The 23,774-nt window shown below is 34.9% G+C and overlaps 1 protein-coding gene across 2 annotated transcripts in view; it reads right to left on the bottom strand.

Moving 5' to 3' along the window:
- Positions 1-23,774, bottom strand: part of LOC141451641 (neurotrimin-like) — a 324,652-nt gene that overhangs the window by 12,349 nt on the left and 288,529 nt on the right. For both annotated transcript variants that reach the window (XM_074123100.1, XM_074123101.1), the window contains exon 6: positions 22,330-22,468. In XM_074123100.1, coding sequence (XP_073979201.1) covers positions 22,330-22,468 — 139 coding nt within the window. The remainder of the gene's footprint in view (positions 1-22,329; positions 22,469-23,774) is intronic.

Below are 23,774 nucleotides of genomic sequence, written 5' to 3'. Positions count from 1 at the left end.
GCAAAATATTTGAATAATTTGCTTATTTTTCATTTATTGAGGTTTTTGAACACTCTATTGGTGTGATTAGTATTTAATCATAAAAAGATCTGCGATGTCAGAATAGAAATTTAAGCGTTCTTAAATAAATATAGATAATCAGCCTTCTCCATTGTTACTAAAACTTGTTAAATTTATAGCACAACCTCCAAATATTGCTTTTAAAAGATTTCTATTTAATCGCCTATTTGGGGGGGGGGGGAGCAGGGCTTAACGAACTTCCGATTAAGTTTCTAAAACGGAAGCGCAATCACACGCTTTACTGTTAACATTTTCTTCTAACATATTAAACGCAGAATTCGAACCAGGGATCCCCGCCCCTCAATACAAATCCTCTGTTTCAAAACCACCAAAAGAGACATCCATACTTCCTGGCCAAAGCAAAACAAGGCCTTGCATTGCCTACGTTTCATCTGGCGCTTCTAAATCTGCGTTAGTCTAGTTATAAGGAAGGGTTTTTTTTTGCCTTTTTTCTTGGCATTGGCTTCCGCCATACAGCCAGCATCGTCTAGGTGCTTATCACTAGAATATCACTCACTCTCCATTCTTACTTATAAATGCATTCGCTTCACACATTCATCCCTCTACTATATACAACTATTTACATACAAACTTACAACTAATGGATGGATCTTTACTCTTTATTCCTGCCATCCTTATAGCTCAACCAAAATTAAAATCACCGTAATCCTACTCTAATCATTTTCTTCCATTCATTCTAATCGGCTATAACTTTTAAATACACTCATATTTCATTGCTAGCTCTGCTATAGATTTAAGCACATAGATGTTGATGGGGAATATTATGTCTTCGTAGCGAAAGGGTGCATCTAAATACCTGTATATGTCGTCAAACATTCGTTTCCTTTCTACCACATAACGTGGACATATCATTATTATATGTTTGAAATCCTCCTCCTCAAGGGTTTGTTCAAGAGAGGAAATCGCATACATTTATCTTAATAATTCATCATTTAAAAATAAAAGAAGAAGAAGAACTTAGTAATCTTTTATGGGCCAACTAGTCTCTAAATTCAAAACGAGATTAACCATTATAAGGCATTAAATAAATAGGGTTTTTAAACATCATGGAGGGTCCATAATCTAAGCCCAGGGTGAACATTTAAACGAACGTTTAGCTAATTAACAAAATACTACTAAAGAGGATGATGGTGGAAAATGAAGGCGATGAAGGAGGCGGTGGATGCTAGGAGTTTGGGATGGTTTGCAAGTGGAATGCGCACGGTAATTTAACCCAAATTAAGAAGAAGAAGAAGAAGAAGAAGAAGAAGAAGGAGTTTTTTCCTCTTGGAACTCCCATCTTTATCTTTTTGAACAAGATTCTGAGGCTGTAACCTCCTCACCATCTCCCCATACAACCAGAAAGTTCTCCCACCGCGCTGGTCTATCATTTCCTAACTCTTTTTTTCTTTTTTTTATTAAGTGGCTAAAAATATACTAAACTGACCTTTATTACAATTTTTCTAATTTTCCTTTTAATGAATTGTTAGCCACTGAGAAAATTTACTAGGTCAATGTGAGTTTTTCTTGCAATTTAACAGGTCACTTGCAATAATTCTAAATTACCATTGTGAAAATCAAATTGTTTAGGGATTAATAAAGAAAAATTTAGCTGATTGCTTAAAAAAAAAAAAAAAAATACGAACTTTTATTGTCTCTGTTTTTCTCTCTTAACAGAAGGTTTGTTTTACTGTTCACTTCCTCTTACCGTTTGTACAGGAAGTATTCGCTATCACGTCACATATTTTCCTAGTTCATTAGTTTTTACCTGAAATAACCGTTTTAGGTTCTCATAGTCTTGTTGACTCTGAGGAATTTTTGGGAATTTTGTTTAGAAATATGTAAAACATGAAAAAACCGTAGCACCCATGTTTATTGTATCCCTGAACGGTTTGGGATTTCCATCCATCTTCAGTGGATAGATTGGTCAGATTAGTGTAGAGATTTCGATTTCACTTATGTTTACGTTATGCATTAAACTGATTAATCTATCTCTCTGATTAATCTCGGTTGAAGTCAGAAACCGTTCAGGAATACAATAAATATTGTTACTTCAACGAATCAAAATCAAATTTATTATCCAGCACTGCGGACATGAACACATTTTCAATCTTCAGGGTGTTACAGACTCCAGTTCTCCTACTCTCTAGCTACACTTTCTTCGAAACCTACCCTTCACACTTCTACATCGTTCAATTTTAAAAATGAGGTGCACTATTCGATATTCGTCACAGTCTTCTAGATACCTAATCGTAAATTTTAAAATCTGTACATACAATATGTTCAGACCTATATCCATTTTATTACAAGAATCATGAAGAGGGGCGAAAAGTTGATGCAGCGGTTAAGAAGCTTGTTATTGTAAATGCAAGATCCCTAGTTCAAATCCCCCTCTTGTAGTTAATTTTTTATTAGTTAGAAAAAATGTTAAAATAGTAAAGGGTCGATCGCCTCGCATGTTAAAACAAAAACGCGTCCTTCATATACCCTTCATTGGTATCTTGTGTTAGCCTTAAGATGTTCATCGTTGGAGGTCCTCCTTTCAGATCTTTATAGTAGTAGAAGTAATAATTGCCTATTTTTTCAGGGGGGGCTTTACGTCCAATTACCAATTAGGGGTCGTGGACGGAGACCTAACAAGCATACTTTACTGTAAAATTCCCTTTACTAACCAATACAAGGTCTAAGACCGGGAATCGAACCCACTACCACAATACATATTAGCTCTACAGGTCTCGCCTCTAACCGCTCGGCTACCGTGGCGCCTTAGTACCAAATGAATACCATAGTTTCAGTTTCCGCCCATTAGGACATTAATATAAAGGTGTACGTGAATTCTTTCCCTCGAAAGGGTCCGATATGTCCAAGTGTACCTAGGTCGTTATATGGCTTAGCTCTTTGCGAAAAATCTCAAGTTATGTCTAAAGAATAAACTCGAAACCCAATCCAGATCTTTAGATAATGTTTCAGTAGTTTCAGATATGTCATCTGATTGGTTAACTTAAATATAGTTTAGGTTCAGTCATTTCCATCAAAACTACAGCGACAGATAGTTGACGCTCCATTTTGCGTGACCAAACTCTTACTCTTTGCAACGACATCAACATCACCAATTCGTGCTACCAACTTGCCAAGACAAAAATACCACAAGAGTCCATACTGCTCTCTCTTTCTCTCGATTACTCAAATCCTTTCGTTTAGTCTCTCGTCTCCACTGTTATTCCTAAAGAAATTCACCAAGTAGCGCCAGTAGCGCCGGGATTTCTTTGAGAACTACAAAATATCGTCTTCTTCAATATCGACGTCCTATAGAGAGTGCCGTTGGGTAGTTTCCCTTGTTTCCCTACTCTTCACGCACCATTTACGTCTTCATTTACAGTAAGAAAATTATTGTGTGTTTCCACATCAGATTTTTAAAAGATTTTTTTTTAAAAAAAAAGTCTCCCAAGAGATGAAAAGCTAAATCAACAGTAATTTATGAGGTCCTTTAATAATTTATTAAATTAATAAATAGATGGACACACACACTAATATAGGGAAGGAAGACTGTTTATTGTTACGATGGTTAGAGGGCGGTTGCAGCTTAGCAAAGTGTTACGTCAGAAGCAAACTTAATGTCTGTATTCTATAGAATAGTTTAGCGAGGATATATATATATATAAGTGGTTTTGGTGGTGCGATATATATATATATATAGACGAGAGAGAAATGAGTAAAATAGAGAGAACTGGACTGTTCACCGCCATGCCGTTGACAGACTCAGCCGGAAATAGAGACTCAATACGAAGAGATACCAACCTAAAGTTAGTTGCTGTAAACGTTCTCCTCCTTACATTGGGGGGGGGGGGCTCTTTCAATTTTCAGATACACACATCTCAGTCTCACTCTCTTTCTGCCAGAGAGCACCAATGGAGAGCATCTCACAATGCAATTTCTCCATTCTTCCGATTTTTACCCATCACCCATCACCCATACCTTCACACCATCTACTGAAATCTATATCTATTTCTTTTTCTACAGAAAATGGGTAACTTGGACCAATCACACTATTGCTTACAGTAGTTTACTTGGACGCCAATAAAAGGAAGAGAAAACGACTTTTACTGGACAAAACCTGAACCATCTTTCTAACTTTTACCTCATCCAGGATTTCTCTTCTTTTTTTCCCCGCCTTTTTGCTTTGCGGATTAGTAAAACTACCCCCAAAAAAAGGTTGTGAGAATCGGATTACGGGTACTGAGGCGTGGGTTACATCCGATTACTATATTTTTCCAATATATAGGTTTTTAAAAGAGCTGTGAATAAGATTCGGCCCTGGAAAATATACACGTACTGGGTATAAAATAAAAAATAAGAAGAAAATTAGGTTTTCCCTCTTAAATTAATAACTTTTCTTTTTAAATTACTTTCTTACTGCTAACATCAGCGGTATGAACAGCGGGGCCTCAAGTAATCTCCATTTACTAAAGTAGACTCGATGAACATGATTATAGATTCGTTCTCTTTTGATATACTGAAGTCGGTCTATAAGTTAGCACCTAGTCACTATGGTCTTAAACCGACTTAATCTAGGCAAGAATTAGGGTTGGTAGAAAAAGGATCTTAGATAGTGAAATAGGGATAGAAAATTTTCTAGTCACGTTTTACCAACCCAAAGAGGTTTTCTTTTTTTTTTTACTTTTGCACAGCTAGGAGAGCTTGGATCTCTTGCAACCTGTTTTATCGTTTCCCTTATTTCCTTTTTGTTTTCCCAACTCCAGTCAAATCTATTGTAAGTGAATATAAACAGAAACACGGATTTTTCTTTTTTTGTTCAGTTTCTCATTCTTAAGTTCTCTATAAACTGCGCTGCTAAAGTTTACTTTTAATTTAAATTTGAAATATAATATTGCTCTTTGCAGAGGATTAAATATTTTTTTTTTATCAGCATTTCTTTTTTAAATTATTCCCTATTATAAAATTATATTAATTCTAAGATCCCTGAGTTGATGTATAATTTATACAGCCGCTTGAAGGAATAGTAGGGAAAATTTGCATAATTCAATTTAAGTAGATGACAGTTTTCTCTTCGATAGTGGAAATATTGGTTTTAAATATACTTACTAAAGGAGACACCGTAATTTTTGCTTTTTTTAAAAAAATAATAAAAGGGAACGAGCAAAATCTTGTTGGTGAATAAAACATAAGCAAATATTCTTATCATTTTCAAATACCTGTTTATCAGGAAAACTTTATTTTAAAAGTTTTTTGTTATACTTTTTTCTTTTTAAAAATAATTTCTTCTTTGGAGGCTCGAAGGCGTTGGTATTTACTAAATTTCCATATTTTTATCAAAATCATTCTTATCTTTCTCCGTGGCGCTAAGTCCTTAGAAGGACCATCAGCATCACTATTTCCTGTATCCTGTGCGTGTTCTTTTCCATCTTTTCACTCGGAGAATGGCGACATCCTTTCTTTACTGCACCTTCTTCCGGGTCTGTTTTCAAAAAAGTTTGCTGTGCAGTTTCTCATTTGTCTAGAATTCTGTCTGTAACGTTCATTATTAGCGACAGATCTATTTTTTGAGTCTTTTCATCATCCTAATACTTTTTGGTTTCATAGCAAGTGCTAATGTTTCACTTCAATAGCTCACTATTTGATCCTCTTGATTCTCCTTAATTCTACTTTAGACAGACATCAGTTGTTGAGGTAGAATGAGTTAGGTCATTTCTAGAAATGCAAAATTTAACCCAGAATGCTGTTCCTCTAATCTCATCAACCAGCTAGGCTGGTTAATGGTCTGTAGTAGCTACAGAGTTGGCTTGATTCCTCATTATTATTTCTGTTTTATAGCCTCATATTTTACCAATATGTTAAACTCGTTGTGGATGTTAAAAACCACAAAAAAAAAAATGCAGAAACCCAATCGTAGGGGAACAATCCTGCTAAAAATTGTCCACTCTTGTAAAATGCAACTGCTGTCAACTTTGTGGGCGTTGGTGGAAGCATAAGATGCTAGGTTTATTTTGATCTTTCTAGCCATTCTTTGTTTAGTTGAATAATGTCTCTAGAATGTTTACATGCACACAGGTAAAATTGTGCTCCGCAGTTGGTTGTAGGATTCGACCATTGCTCAACAACCAGAAAAACACTATTTTTTGTTTGCTTAATAAATATGGAGGTAGAAAATGTTTTCACCGCTATTCTCTTTTTCTTTTCCGCCAAACATGGTTACTAGTCTACTGGATACTAGATGGTTGCTGGTCTACTAGGTACTAGATGGTTACTAGACTACTAGATATTAGATGGTTACTAGATAAATTTGACGTCAATATTTTTGGAAAAGAAGTTTTTTTTTGTTACATTTTTTGGTATTGGCTTTCACCATACAGCCAGCATCGTCTAGGTGCTTATCACTAGAATATCACTCACTCTCCATTCTTACTTATAAATACATTCGCTTCACACATTCATCCCTCTACTATATACAACTATTTACATAAACTACTGCTAATGGATGGATGGAGGAAAAGAAGTTAACTGATTAAAGCTTTATTCAGCAAAGTTCATATCCGATTTTTCGTCCGGAATGCGATGTATTCGAATCTAGAGCTGCCAAAGCCTTGATATCCATTTTCGGCTCAATTAAATTTTAGATTAGATCCAAAAAAGGGTTGACCAGAATACCTCCAAGACGGGTCTGTGACTACAACTAGTTAAAACACTTCCTATATTACTCTCTTTTTGATCTTCCGTCGGTCTTAGCCAATCAGAGTGTCCGTTTTTTTGGTTTTTGCGCCAATGAACGATCCACAGCTGCCGCCATTTCATATAATAGCTTTCTCTTTTTCATTTATCTTCAACAGCTGTTTATTTTATTGCTTGCAGCTTAAAGATAATGCAATTTTGATTATTTTAAAACAGCGCGCCAGTTTCCGTTTAGTTTTAAATAATAATTTATTTAAGGTCATTTACTTGTTTCAGTATTATTATTTGTAACACGGGGCGAGTCCTGATCCTCAGGTAACTGAAGCCATAGAGGCTTACCGGTTTTCAATGACTGCTAATGTTCTTTTTTCTTGGTTAGTGAAGCAATATAGATATTCAATGGAAAAATCTCCTCGTCTCCTTGTAATGCAATTAAATATTATCTACATTTATTTGTACGCTTGCCTCTGAAATACTGTTTCAGCATCAGGTTCAACCATAGCGCGTTTACTTCTTCTGGTTATCTAAGTGCTCATCTTATTTCCCAAACAACCATAGGTTTTCTTAGAACCCGTAAAAATCATTTCCACGTCTTAAACAATCCTGATTTTTCTATTCCTTACTTGATATTCCCTCAATTTGAAGATTTTAAAGAAAAATTGAATAAGGAATTTATTGTTTGCTTGGTTTTATTATTCAATTTATATTACTAGAGCTTTCAAATTTCGATTATCATAAACAAATTTCGATTATCATATACAAATTTCGATTATCATAAATTTTATTTTCTTTCAAAGAAGGAGTTGGCCTTGGTCAGTTGCAGTGAACAGACGTACTTGTTAGTGCTCTATGTTTTTTGTGTTTTTCCTATGTTTAGTCAATAGTTTTGAACTTAATTTCGGTGAAAAAATAAGTGCTTTGATTTGTTTTTCTTTTTCATTGATTATCTAAAAGTAAATTATTAATTTAAAATAACAAAATAAAGAAAAAACTTTATAATTAAGCTTATATTGGTTTGGTGTGTGTTTACTTGATCTTCGAACTATGAGTTTAGACAAAGATAATGTCTCTGGTGTTAGTGGTAGTGGAATTGATATAAACAACTTGATTCTTGCAAAGTTAGATTCGCTGTCAACAGATATCGCTACTGTTAGAAAAGAGCAAAATGCTCTGTCTGCAGATGTAAAAAAAATTAAAACAGATTTTAAAAAACTAGCAGCTAATTTGGAAAAAGATTTAAAGGTTTGTAAGAACAAAATTTCCTTCTTGATAGAAGAAAATAAATTACTACGGAATGAAATTAATAATTTAAGTAAAGAAGTGTTACATTGTTCTCAGTCCGTTTACCAAAATTATGTTAAAATAGATAATGTTCATATAAATGAAAATGATAGTTTGTTTGATGTTCTCAAACATATCGGCAGTTTGATAGACTTGGAGTTGAGAGAAGATATGATTGATTACATTTATAAACGAAAGTTTGGAAATCAAAATGTTTCATCTATTATATGCAAATTCGTATACACTTCACTGAAAAATAAATTCGTAATAGAGGCAAAGAAAAATAAGGCGAAGCTAAAATCGGGGACGGGGCAGAATATTTATGTTAATGAATATCTTTCATCATTCACTTATAAGCTACTAAAGCAGGCTAGAGATTTGAAAGTGCAAGGAAGGCTAGTCTCAGTTTGGCATAGAAATGGCTCCATACTAGTGAAACAAGGAACGAACGATAAACCGAAAGTCATTCGGAATACTCAAGATTTGCTGTTTTTTACTCAGTCAGAAATACGTCAGTTACCAGGCAATGCTTCTGATGAAGAGGAAAATGGTGCTTACGATTCAGATATTTCATCCGTCTCTAACATCTCCAAAAGGAAACGAAAGGAAAAACTGCAACCGACAACTGCTTCAATTACTGATTTTTTATACAAGAAACCAAAATAACTTCATACAGTAGCGTTTCTGTGATCTCAAGCAGCCAGCCAAACACTGATAAAAAATCCAAAATAGTCAGGTATGTTTGTAATGATCATAATTTTATTAAATTTTTATTGTGGAATGTACACGGTTACAACAATTTTCTTACACACTGTAATGAATTCACTGGTTATGATGTAATATGCTTGAATGAGACATGGCTTACTTCCTCTTTGATCAATCCTCCTGTTTGTTTCAATGGTTTCACTGTATTTTCGTCTCGAGCAATTAAAGAAAAGAGTCGAGGGCGTGCAAGTGGAGGAAACTTGGTTTTAGTTAAAAATAGTTTAGGCCCGGCTGAGATAATTGAAATAACTGAATGGTGGATTTTTTTTAGGGTTGTTTTGACCATGAGCTCACTAGTAATCGGAGTAATATATTGTAAGCCTAATTTGTCAATAAGTGAATGGCTGGTTTGTTTGGATTCCACCTTACATGATATAAAAGATAGATTTACTAATTCTATTATTCTAATCTGTGGGGATTTTAATTCAAGAATGGGTTTGTTAGACCAATGTATTCAAGATTTTACTGTATATACAAATTTATCTGAAAATAGATCTAGTTTAGATATAAATTATAATTCGAAAGGAAGTCAGTTAATGAATTTTATGGATGAAAGATCGTTTGTATTATTGAATGGTCGAACGGTATCGGACAATCCTAGTCAGTTTACTTGTGTGACACCTCTCGGTAGGTCAGTCATTGATTTGGTTTGGATGGATGTTTGCAGCCTGTCATGCTTTCGTGACTTAAAGGTTCTTGATTTTGTTTCGCAATCGGACCATTTTCCTCTACAGTTTAGTTTAAATCTGGGGATACAAAAAGAAGTTGAATTGCCTGCAGAAAAAGCAACTTTGATACATGAATCGGTAATCAAATGGAAATCGAATTTGGTTGAGCGCTATATAAATGTCATGACGTTAAGCGGTAATTTAGCTATTAATTTTGGGGATAAAACTGTTGAGGACATCCATTGTAATTTAATTTCTACAATTAGGGAAACAGCAAAAGTGTTGGGAATGGTACGGAATAAAGTATCTAGTTCTACCGGTACTTCGGTTTATAAAATTAAAAGAAAAAATCCCTGGTATGACTATGACTGTGCCAGATCAAAGAAAGAAGTTAAGAAACTACTACTTTTATGTAAGAAAAGAAATTTCAACGATGAAGTAACAAAACGTTATCTTAATGAAAAGAAAGTTTATAGGTCACTTGTAAAATTCAAGAAAACCGAATTTTTTAATACTATTTCTAATCAACTTAGTAATTGTAAAGATATTGCCCAGTTCTGGAAAATTGTAAATAATATGAAAATAAAAAATAAAGATTGTAATAAGAATTCAATAAACGCGAATTCATGGGAGGCGTATTTACTTGCAAAATTAAGTCCAACTAATGTAAATCGTGAAATTTTTTTTGATCCTGCAAATGAAATTTTAGATAGATATATTACATCTGATGATATTTTACGTTCACTTAAAAAATGTAGGGAAAATAAGGCCACTGGAGTTGATCAATTATCATATGAATTTTTCAAATACTTGCCTGGCAATTGGCTGCTTTATATTGAGGTATTTTTTAATAAAATCTTAGAAGCCGAACAACTGCCAGATGATTGGCAACATACTATTTTATATATGCTATTTAAAAAAGGAGATAGAAATTTGCCGGATAATTATAGATCAATAGGTTTAGTTAATTGTATTACAAAAATTTTCACACAAGTAATTTTATTTAGATTGGAAGAGTTGGATCAAATTTACAATATTATCCCACAGAGCCAAAGTGGCTTTAGGAAAAATAGGGGTTGTATTGACAACATTTTTATATTAAATTCAGTTATACAAATTCACTTTGGAATAAAAAATAAGCAATTCTACTGTCTTTTTATTGATTTTGAAAAGGCTTTTGACTCCATACCTCACGATCTACTTTGGAAAAAATTACGTTCCATAGGCTTATATGGGAAAATGTTTAGAATAATGCAGTGTCTTTATGAAAATATGAGGGTAAGCATAAGGGGCAATACGTTCAGAACTGGAGAGATGGTCCTTTCCAGAGGTGTCATACAGGGCGAGATATTAAGTCCGATGCTTTTCAACTTATATTTGGTGGATATTGAGACTTTTTTCAGAGAAAAGAACGTTGGTGGAATTAGAATAAATAACCAATCGGATGTAATATTGTTATCATACGCAGATGATTTGGTAATTTTTGGTGATAGTTTCACTGACTTACAACAAAAAATTAAGATTTTAGAGGAATATTGTTCTATTAATAGGCTTGTTGTGAATGTAAATAAATCGAAAATATTAAAGTTTGGTAAAGGTAGAAGTCCGGCCAGACATAGACAGTTTTATTATAATAATACTAAAATAGAATTGGTAAATCGGTTTACATATCTTGGTATACAATTTTTTAAATCTGCTTTGTACAATCAAACTTCTCAGGCGTTTATTTGTAAGTGTAACGCAGTAACCAGTGTAGTAATGCAAATATTATGTAGAGGTAAATGCAAATCGTGGGATTCCCAGGTGTATCTGTTTGACTCTCTGGTGAGAAATACATTGATATATTGTTCACCGGTATGGGCACTCAGGCATTTAGAGGACTTGGAAAGGGTGCAATTAAATTTTTATAAAAGACTATTCCAAATTCCTCGTAACACACCAGGTTATCTTGTTCGTTTGGAGACTGGACGGTTAAAGATTCATTATGCTATAGTTAAATCTGCTCTTAATCTGTTGTTAAAAATTGTAAACCTTAATACTCAGAACTATTCTAAATTGTGTCTTTCTCAGTTAGTTTTATTTAACGATAAATCTAATAATAAACTAAAGTATAATTGGTATTCGCAACTGTCAAATTTATTGCTGAATGTACTCGTAAATCTAGAAAATGTAAACGATTTGGTATCCTTTATAAAAGATAAGTCCCATGTTCGCACGCTGTTAGAGAAGTATAAAGAAAGTTTAATTTCCATGGACTATGACAAAATGATAAATTCTAGTTTTCTTACTTTTACTAAAAACTCTTATCTTAATAAACAAATAATACAACCATATCTTAATAACAAATTATCATTTCATATTATTAAATTATTCTTTCAATTCAGAATGTCAGGACCTTATGTACTGAAGTTTACTGTCAAAAATATTATATATACAATAGATTCAAATAAATTTTGTATGGTTTGTAATGGAGGTCAGCGTGAAAATATCGCTCATTTGTTTTTAGAATGTCCTGCATATAGCATTTATAGGCAAAGTTTAAACCTTGATAACAACAATTTAGCGAGAGAAATGGAAATATTAGCGAATGATTATTCTCAATCAAACATTCACAACGTGTACAAATATGTTAAAAATATACTAATGTTACGGTCATTTCTGTTGAATGAGTAAAGTTTGAATTTAGTTGTATGTTAGATTCTTATTATTTCGTTTGTATTTTTTGTACCAAGTTGTATTCATTGTTGTTAAGGATAAAACCAACTCCTTTTGTTACAGGTTTATAACCTATAAAACAAATAAAATGAAATAATAATAAAATTTTCTTTCAAAGATGTACCTACTTAAGCACAATTGATTTGATTAAAAATAAGTAAAATTTATTATCTATTTTAATTTTATTATAATATTTTTATTAATAAACATTTTCTCCTTTTTCTTTTTTAATGAAAATTGAATTTCCTCTTTTCGCCAGTTGATTGTAAAATTTAGCAGCCTTAAAAATGTGGCCCTTTTATGAATTTTTTATTTATCTACGTATTTATTTGTATTTGCATATTTACTCCACATTTTATGAGCTTTATTGCGTTTTCATTAAAACTTGAAAATCGGTTTCCTACCAGAAATATCCGTTTCAAGATCATCAATTATCAAAAAACAAATTAAAAAAAGGGTACGTTTGTCTGTTGTTAGAGAACCAAATATTACATTTTACTTATCACTAGAATATCACTCACTCTCCATTCTTACTTATAAATACAGTCGCTTCACGCATTCATCCCTCTACTATATACAACTATTTTTCATAAACTACAGCTAATGGATGGATCAGTACTCCATATTCCTGCCATCCTTATAGCTTAACCGAAATTAAAATCACCGTAATCCTTCTCTAATCATTTACTTGCATTCATTCTAATCGGCTATAACTTTTAAATACATTCATATTTCATTGCTAGCTCTGTTACAGATTTAAGCACATAGATGTTGATGGGGAATATTATGTCTTCGTAGCGAAAGAGTGCATCTAAATATCTGAATAAGTCGTAACACATTCGTATCGTTTCTACTACATAACGTGGACATATCATTATTATACGAGGGTCGTTTGAAAAGTGCGTGCAAAAATAAAAACTACTTAATTTTTTGGGGTAAACCTTTTTTATTTTTCAACATAGTCTCCTTTTAGGCTTATACACTTCGTCCAACGCTGCTCTAGTTTGTTGATCCCTTTCGAATAATAGGATTTGTCCAAGTCTGAAAAGTAGCCATTTGTTTCTGCAATCACCTCCTCGTTTGAATAAAATCTTTTTCCCGCCAGCCATTTCTTCATATTGGGGAGAAATAGTAGTCCGAGGGAGCCAAGTCTGGAGAATAGGGGGGATGTGAAACGAGTTGGAACCCTATTTCCATTAATTTTGCGACCACAACTGCTGAGGTGTGAGCTGGTGCGTTGTCGTGATGGAAAAGGACTTTTTTTTTGTGGGCCAATCGTGGGCGTTTTTCTTGCAGCTCGGTTTTCAAACGGTCCAATAACGACGAATAATATGCACCTGTAATAGTTTTACCCTTTTCCAGATAGTCGATGAGGATTATTCCTTGCGAATCCCAAAAGACAGTCGCCATAATCTTTCCGGCCGAAGGAACGGTCTTCGCCTTTTTTGGCGCAGATTCCCACTTGGTAACCCATTGTTTAGATTGTTCTTTGGTCTCAGGAGTGTAGTGATGTATCCATGTTTCACCCACAGTGACGAAACAACGCTTAAAGTCCTGCGGATTCTTCTGGAACAGCTGCAAACCGTCCTTGCAACACTTCACACAGGGTGTCCAGAACGTTCAGCGTCACTTGTGCCCATATGGCCACTCCGAAAATTTTGAAACCACTTATAAACTGTTCTAATCGAAGGTGCAGAGTCACCATAATGTTTATCAAGCTTCTCTTTAGTCTCCTGAGGCGTTTTGCCTTTCATAAAGTAGTGTTTAATCAACACACGAAATTCTTTTTCGTCCATTTTTTGAAAATCACTCGACTTCCTCGATTCAAACGAATGCCAAACACAAAGAAATAGACCGATCTGGCTGAAACTTGGTGTGTGTTCTTTCAAGAGATGCTACTAACTAAACATAACCTCGATACGCGCCAGTGGTGCTATCTCTCTGACTTTGCACGGGCTTTTCAAACGACCCTCGTATGTTTAATAAACCTCCTCCTCATTGCAATTACGCAAAGAGGAGAGGACCTTTTGTTGATCCTGTGAAGATACGATCCACACACCGGCGAAGTTCGCTCTCAGCCTGCTTATTGTCGTAACAACCCATTTATTAGTGACAGTTCCCTTAAACCATGGTTGTCTTGGTAACTGATCTGCCATAGTTTTGTAGTATCTCCCTTTATTACCATTAATGTTAATCTGTCTGCCATTTTTGTAAAGCTGCTTTTGCAATTGCACACTTGATATCGGTGTGTGGTAATTTATAATTAGCCATTTCCCCTCTATTGGTGGCTTCCTTATCAAGTTTATCAACAATTTCTTGTATCCTACTCTCTACTTACAACAATAATTGTTCGTGGGAAACTGCTTTTCTTGACAAACTAAATGAAATTAAATTGGTAAATTTTAAAATTTGGAGTTAGTAGTAAAATTATTCAAGTTAGGGTCCTGAGCATTGTATAGTTTATTTGAAATATTTCTACATCTTTCCACTTCTTATTTGGGTGCAATAAGTCAAAAGGTGAAACCACAGGAAAAGCATAGTTAGTGTTTCATCGTAACTTCATTGGTCAACGGAACAGGAAGTAAGGAAGTTAGAGAACCGCTCTCTCCTCTCGCCGCTCATCATTCTTGGCTATCTCTGGAGCATGGCTTCCTTTTTTGGGTGTTATCTTGCGAAGGCTGTGCCCCCTCCACCACCTTTCATTAGAACATCCTGAGGGCGAGAAGTCGGAGGTGGTCCACACCTACCTGTTGCTCTATATTTTTGTTTAGACCATTTTAAATTGTAAAATGACTGGGCCAAGGCACACCAGGATTCTACAGTTAACACCAGGATCGTTTTCCATGGTCGCCAGACCTGAACAATTCATTCTCTACAACCTGGATTCTCCTTTCTAACCCTCTTAATAACTAAATGAAAATGAATCCCTTGCTAACAAAAGCAAAAGGGTAGTAGAAATGGTCTCTAACCCTCTCATTTATGTATGTAGGATGGTGTAATATACAAGGATGTGAGTTGGGTCAACTTTACAACTCCTATACTGCGGTTCTCTATGTAAAACTACACATTCACTCATAATCTACAACACATTAACAGACATCTACACACAATCTCTAGTTATTATAACGTAACGCATAATAATTAACTACAGTTTGGACCACTTACATTATTTTTCCTTACCTTGTTTCCCATGGTAACAACTTAAAATACTTTAACTGAAGTATAACTATTGAGTAACATATACTTTGTTTTGGTTTTTTTACCTATTTGGAGCTTGGAATTTCCTATCAAAGAATTTTTTTGTTTTTCTTACAAATTTTCTTTTACTACGTGAGATTGGAAAAGCTTGCTGTTGTAAGATGTTCTTTTGGTCTTATTGCTGGGTCATCTGGGGGATTAAGTTGGCCAAGAATACCAAAACGGGTATTACCTCTCATCGGTCCCGAACCCCAAATAGCTTTGGGGCAACGTTGGATAACCTCTCCTTCCCGATAACTTTCTTTTCTCGGCAAATAAGGCTAATTTCCTAAAAAAAAAAAAGGGCTAAGTTGTGCTTCAATGAGATAATATCTCTTTTACTATGGTTTTAAGATTTATGGTACTTATGTATTTCACATAGTAAACTGGGTTGTTTATGTGGTTTTATCCGAAATGGAGATTCAATCCTTTAAAACTTCCGCCCAATAAACTCTTAGAGCAACTTCTCTAACCGCTTCTCTAACTTACCTCCCGCCTCCGCCATACTCCTCTCACCCATCACCAACTGAACTCTAAAGTTCCGGATCGTTGGCAGGCCGCAAACCTATGTAAGTCGCTAATTCGATAAGTCTCCACTGTCTTTTCCCATGTACTTCGTGACTTGCCTGCTTGTCTTACGCACACACTTCTTCTTTATAACTCTTCTATTCTGTTTCCTCTGTGTGTGTGTATGTATGTGTGTGTTATTACTGTGTTAGAGATTCAACTTCCTCAGCCAGTAATTGAATTCTTTTGTTTGTCTCCTTGGTTTGAAGTTAGTAGAATTCTGTTTTCAGTTTCTGCTGTTTAGAGGGGGCATGGAATTGAGGAAAGATAAAGGAGTAGGTATGGGCAGAACATAGAAAAGCTCCCTATAGGATCTTTACGGATGGCTAACACAATAGGAAGAAAGCCCTTACAAGCTGCAGGATTGAAAACAACCTTACAAGGAAATAAGTAAACTGTTGTGCAGTTTGTTTGATGGATCCTGGCCCTTAATCTAGCCCTTAAAATGTATTACCAATTTGTTCTCTCTTCCAGTATTACTTCTTATCTTTTGCAAAATATTTATGGGACAAACTTTTACTAAGAGAGGGCTGATTTTATCTGGCTTTATTTAAACATTCAGCCGCTTTGTTCTTTTATCACTTAAGGAACCAATTTTCATGGAAATGATAAACAGAATGGTTCAAATGAATAAAACTTAATTTATTTTAAGTTTTTTGGAGAGTTATGGCTGTGCTTTGTGACCTGCAGTCACAGATAACGGGCAAAACCCAGGATCTGAGATGAGTTCTATGGAGGTTATGTTCTCCAACAGCACTGGGTAATTACCCAGCTGTCTGGATCTTGGTAGTGTGTAGAGTATACCTCAATCTCCCCCAAAGAATCTTCAAGTACCTTCTAGTCCTAGACCCAACTTCTTCTGGCGCCCTCCAAGAAACTTCTGTCAGCTTAAGGAATTCATAAGAAACCTATCACAGACTGCTTGTTCGACTGGTCCAGGTTTTTTTTTTATAGCTTCTTCCTTCTTTAACTTTTCGCGAAGAATATCAACTCCTTTTCCAGTCTTTTCTTGCCATTTATTTATTTTATTTTATTTTGTTTGGCACCCTTTATATTGTAAAGTTTTTGTCCTTTTACTAACTAAAAACTAGTTATTAAATAATAAGTGTGGGTTCGATAAATAAATAAATGATTTATTAGCTTATTAACATTACTAACATGAACATTTACTAGCAACTAACGCTATTCATTACAGTTACCATTTACAACAGTCACAACAGTTTACTGTTACTTACTCACTATGTAAATACTCCACAAAACTGTTCCACGACTGACTACTGGTCCGCACTGCACCGAATTGCCCTAGTCTCAGCTCAAAGCTCTGCTCACTAACTGACTAACTGCCCAACTGGCTAACTCTGAAGCACTCCGCAACACTGACTCTCTCAAACTCTCCTAATTCCAACTGTGTCTGCCCCACTTCAACTCTGACTGCCTCACTCCCACCTGCGACTCACTGTGACTGGGAAAACACACACTGCCCCCATCCCAACTGGGACCTTTCCCTTAGCTTGCTTTTACACAGTGGTGGACCGTTATAGACTTCGGTCACTCCACTCTCAGAACAATCTAGGCCTTTCTTCTCTGGCTCAGGTCAACTTCGTTACAATATTCCTTTTCTACGGAATCTAACACTCAAAATCTACGCTTCTTCTTTTATAATCTGCTGAAACCGGCACTGCTTAAAGTTCATTTTGCTCATTGATTCGGTTTCGCCGATCCCTATTTTGCGAAGAACTGTTTTTTTACATACTTCGATGTGTACAGTTAGCGTACGCGAAGAAAAAGGGTAATCATTATGAGAAGAATAACAGTTCTTTCAATTTTATTCTTGCGTTGGTCCTATAGCAGCCTCACATTTTGCCGCAATCGTAAATAGAAAAAAAAAAATTAATGTAGATACAAAAATTTAAGAAAGCGGAAATAGAGACAAGGAAATAAATATTTATATAACTGCAATGGGGATAAATCAATGGAATAAAGAGAGAAGACAGAGCGAAGTATCCTGTGTACATACGATGAGACATGTACTACAAGAAACACGCACTAAGAATCCTGTTTGTATTGTACTGTATGAATACGATCTGCTGCAGAGATGGAAAATGAAAAAGAAAAAAGAGGAGAAAATAATAGAAGTCCTGGAAGGTGGAATGTCACAAGTTATATGTGTTTGCGGGCAGAGAGAAAAGTCAGAAAAGTCGTAGGCAATAGTTGGTAGAATAAGAGTGCAATGGAAAAATGGAAATATATATATAAAGTGGGAACCGAGAAAGAGGATGCAATGTTAAAAATATATATTGTAAGTGTATGTGTGTTAGTCTGTGTGAAAAGGGGGGTTGGAAAAGCTAGGTTAGGGGCTGAAGTTTAGATTGAAATGGACAGAATACCGTGAGTTCTGGGCGATCTACAGGAAACTAAGTATGGGGCGCTGTAGATTTTATTCTATCTCATCAATATTTATAAGGTCAGAAGAGGAAGTTATTTTTTTTTGTATATATATATATATATGTGGCAGAGGAATTTACTCTGCAGCAGGGCCCAGAAAGAGCCGGAAAATGAAAGGATATTCTGCAGAGAGAGAGAGACGGAGAACCGGTGGCGCTGCTGCAGAGTAACACAGTAGGCTAATCACGTAGGCAACACTGGGAGAATCCTGGAGAGAGAAGAGAGACATATCCTGTTGTATCTCTACATCCCAGCAGCAGTATCAACTTCTCTACTTCATGTGCCAACAGTCATTAACTGTTCTTACCCCCCCCCCCCCCCGCAATTCCAGAGGCCTAATTTTTTTCTGGACAAAACTCCTTCTTTCTTCTTCTAACCAACGACGAGCGTTTCTCTTTGCCAGAGCACTACTCCTCTTTGTACAGCATGCACAAATCCTTCTTCGCAATGAAATTCTTGTAGAAGTGGGACGGATGTCGCTTTTTTCCAGTCGCCCCAAAAACCATTCACAATGCCTAGGAATCGTTGCCGCCAACTTTGACGTACATTATGACGTTTTTGTAACAAAAAAGAAAAAACTTTCAAATTTCTACGTTTCTTTCATCTGTGTTTATCTAACCTCTTTTTTATTCCCCCCTTCGCATTCATACACCCCCCCAAAAGTTCGACTAAAGAGGTGCATTACTTAATAATAATAGTTCATTTACAAGTTACAACATTCTGAATGGTTGCCTTCTATCCAATAGAGCAGCAGACGTTTCTCAAGACAGAATTCCCAGTCTAATCCCAGACAGATACCACTTACATTAATTATCTTATATTCATCATCTCCCAGCATCGTCACTTATTTTAGCAATAGACAGACTGACAAATGTACCCAAAGTAGAAAATCTAAGCTTAGTGTACAACCAAACTAATGGCATTAGACTCTCTCCGTCTTAACTTACAAATCCAACCCTTTAACGGACAAATTAAACGGGACCAAAACTTTATTATACCTTTAGACTAGTTTTGGCCTTGACTCTGAGGCTACAAAATTGTCTATCCAGATAGTTAGATATTCTACCCACGTAGAAGACAAAGTGAACTCCTGGAAATAATAATCTATCTTCTCAGCGTCTCTTTTCATTCGAAACTATTTTTTTTTTTTAAAAAAAAAAAGACTATTCTCCAGTTTAGGGTGTCATCCTGGATTTTCTGTCGCGAAATAGCAAAATTTGATTTAAAAAGTCTTTTCGGTCTCTTTATACTTGTTACAATTCTTTCTGTGTAAATACATATTTTTATATAATTCCTTTTGTTTAGATATTTTGTTCTCTTTACTTTTGATCTTTTCGCTCGGACGGACAAAAGAAATGCTTACTCGTCGTATACATGTCTGGAACCGATCTTTCTCTTTCTCTCCAAGAAAGGAAAAAAGCAAAGGAAAAGTAAAAGAGAAAATAAAGACCTAACGGTAACAAGGCATCTCGGCTGTAGCTCACCATAAATCTAAAATAAACATGCTGAACATAATTTCTTATAACTAGTCTATTTTTTTTCATTTTCTCATATTTTTAACTACAGAACAACCTCCGATTAACCAGCTCTCGGTTAACCGGGATTCGGATTAACCGGGATCATGTTGGAGTCATCATAAGAACACCTGGATCTACACCGAAACAAAAGTTAATTAATTAGTTAATTTTCGGTGGCTGTCAGGAAATTTTTTTGTCTTCCGATGTAACATAATTGTAGGCGGTGGCAGCAACTCTTTTATACCTGATTTTCTTGAAGGGTCATTATGTAATGTATGTATGTAAGTAAAAACCCAAAATATGGTGCAATTAGTACTGAATTTCTTGGGATTTACCACACGGTCTTACAAAAAGATCTTACAAAAGACCGTTGGATTTGCTTGTCGTAAATGGATTGATTTTCAACTTCACAGTTCGTATGTAATATTTTTATGGATAATTACCGGCATTATATTTAATCTTCCCAGAGAGCAGCCTAAATCTCAAGCTAGTCTTCAGTGTTAGTGTTCGTCCTACAGAAAACTTCTTTCGGTTTGCCCTTTATTTCACTTACGCAATGGAATCCCGTTATGAAAACTGGTGCTAAACGTAAAGGTATTTGTTTATCTATCGAAGATAAAATCCACATCATCGAAACAGTAACGTATTACTATGTAATACTGTGTATTCGGTTTTAACCGGGATTTCAGTTTTCCGGGGTGGGTAAAAGCCGGAGGTCAGCCCGGTTAATCCAGGTTGTACTGTATTATTATTTTTTAATTTTCTCTATTTAATTTTTAATTTTTTTAATTTTCTTTTTCTCTTACAACTAGTAAGAGAAACTAGTAATTCAAGTATTTATGGGGGTATATCCGTTTTGAGATCATCTGATTGCATGTAAGTAAAAGTATATAGCATAATTCAATAAATGGTAAATCGACGAAAGTTCATATTCGATATTTCAAAATCGAATTAGCAAATCGGAAGTACCTGTTTTCTGTTTCGATTTTTCTTCTTTTTTTTTTTGTACACTTTTTGGGAATTTTCTCAAAATTGTTTTTCTTTTGCTTGAAACAAACAAGTTATTTAAATAAATGATTAAATTATAGAAAAAAAATGAATTTATACGAGGGGTATGAGGAAATAATTTTAACAGACTGAGAATAATTTAAACTGTAGAAAAGAGATATGTGGACACGTAAAATACCTGTGATGACTGACTGACATCCATTTTCAGTAGAAACCAACTGTATATTTAAAAAAAAAAACAGTATTTATTTAGTTTATGCAGGAGATAAAATAAATATCAGCAGTGATGGTCACATTTGAAAATCATAATGTACATTAACATAACTTGCGAATATGTTGCAGCATTGCATAGTAGATGATGGGTGAGTGGGTGGGGGGTAGAGTATGAAGCGTATGTTTAGTTGGAACACTGATTAACAAACATACTGCAATACAGAGTGAAAACAAAATGCAGAATCACGGGCCAGCCCTCTTGAGTTTGAATGTAATATGTATGGCTTTAGGGGACCGCCAGTAATACTGTTAAATTAATAACATATATGTATATGTCCATGTTACATTTCATTACATATTACTACATTGAATACATTTTAGAAGTTTAGCAAAACTGGTTGTAAATCCAATAAGGTAGTTTTTCAGATTTATACGCAATAACAGATTTGTGTTGATAACAGAATCGCGTGAGTTTCTTTCAATTTGATTCTCAAGGCTTCTGAATCGGTCATTCCCCCCCCCCCAACTTCGAATATTTGAAAATTATTCAGTTGGTAAAACTGGTAACTGTACTGAAATGGCACGTACACCTTCATCCACCTTAGAACTGTTTGGAAACGGAAATGTTTTAGGTCCTCAGTGCTGGATAATATCTTAGATTTTTATCTCACTGTTTATAGCAATTGCTAACCGGTTTCGAACTCACATCCAACCAATTAGGAGGGGTAGATTTAGTACAGTATACGACTCCACTTATGTTTCCGGTCTCAGACTGTACTTGTTGGCTTAAAGTGAGTTCAATAATTTTATTTCTCTATTACCAAAAAAGTGTTTTACACTTCAAATTAACATTTAACTTAAATAACACACCATTTTAAACACCCTCACTTAATTAGCAAATTTAGTTTAAGTTGGAAATACAAAATCTAATTAATATAACTCTGATAATGGATAAAAGACCGAAACCGGCCAGTGTTACGAAGGGCCGAATTAACGGTATAAATCTATATTAATACAAACTTCGCTGATTAATTTTAATGGGCCATTTTTTCTACAAAATCCATATTTTGCAATGGTAATTCTGAATAAAAACCAGTATAATTAATCTACTTTATCTCACTGTAATAAAAATAATAATGATTTAATTATTTAAATAATGTACTCACCCATCAAGAAGCATTTCACCTCCATTTTTGATCCAATAATTGATAGTGTTAGGAAAGGCCTCTACATAGCACTGAAGTTTTACATCAGTGCCCAATGGTGCCCCAAGTAATTGATTCGGCACTTTGATCATTGGGGCAACTGTAACAATCAATTGAAAATACATTAATTATTGTAAAGGAAAATTAAAGACTGTCGTAAGGTTCGTAAAACTTTTTTAAAAAAAACGAAATGGCGAAATATTTTTACAAAGAAAGTTTCTTTTAGTACGTAAATACGGTTGTTACGACAATAAGCAGGCTGAGAGCGAACCATGCGGTGTGTGCGGATCATATCTTCACAGGATCAACAAAAGGTCCTCTCCTCTTTGCATAGATTACAATGAGGAGGAGGATTTCAAACATGTAATAATGATATGTCCACGTTATGTGGTAGAAAGGAAACGAATGTTTGACGACATATACGTACAGGTATTTAGATGCACCATTTCGCGACGAAGACATAATATTCTCCACCATCTATGCGCTTAAGTCTATAGCAGAGCTAGCAATGAAATATGAATGTATTTAAAAGTTATAGCCGATTAGAATGTATGCAAGAAAATGATTAGAGAAGGATTACGGTGATTTTAATTTCGGTTAAGCTATAAGGATGGCAGGAATATAGAGTACTGATCTATCCATTAGCTGTAAGTTTGTATGTAAATAGTTGTGTATAGTAGAGGGATGAATGTGCGAAGCGAATGTATTTATAAGTAAGAATGGAGAGCGAGTGATATTCTAGTGATAAGCACCTAGACGATGCTGGCTGTATGGCGGAAGCCGATGCCCAAAAAAAAGTATGGCTTTGTTTCATTTTTATTTTTTAAGAAAAATTTAGGATGATTTCACAAATCCTCACATTTCGGCTTCGAATTCAACTTTAGATTGGACTCAAAACTTGTTGAAACTCTAAAAATGAGTTAAGTTTGTTTTGAACGTTCAAAGTTTGTTCTCATCTCCGTCTTAGTAGTTGACAACAACCTCTGTTCAGTTTCTTGTCGTTTTATTGATGGTCGTCGACCATTTCTTTGAAGTTGAGGTACCAGCTGAGGGCATGGTTTTGTTGGTAAAGACAAAGAAATCGATTCAATTTTTTTTCCCCGTACATTCTTACTTTCAATTTTTTTTGTGCACCAAAAAAAGATCAAGACAACGCATCTTGGAATGTCCAAGACAATTAATTAGTTGGACGTAAAGACTGTCTGAAAAAGTAAACATTACTTTAAGCTAGGAAGTTTGCGGTACATTGTAACATATTAGGATATTCTTACTTCTTGAATAAAAAGCAGTAGTACATCTCCTTATCCTATCCTTCGGGAAAAGAAATAAGGTAAAATTACAGTAGGGTTCTTCAGAAGAAACTATTTTTCTAGATTTGTAACTCTTAGCCAAAGTCCATCCTCACG

The sequence above is a fragment of the Rhodnius prolixus genome, unplaced genomic scaffold (assembly GCF_049639745.1).
Source record: "Rhodnius prolixus isolate KJV_2025 unplaced genomic scaffold, Rpr scaffold_14, whole genome shotgun sequence".
Classification (NCBI taxonomy): Eukaryota; Metazoa; Arthropoda; class Insecta; order Hemiptera; family Reduviidae; genus Rhodnius; species Rhodnius prolixus.
This window is presented reverse-complemented; position numbering and strand designations above follow the sequence as displayed.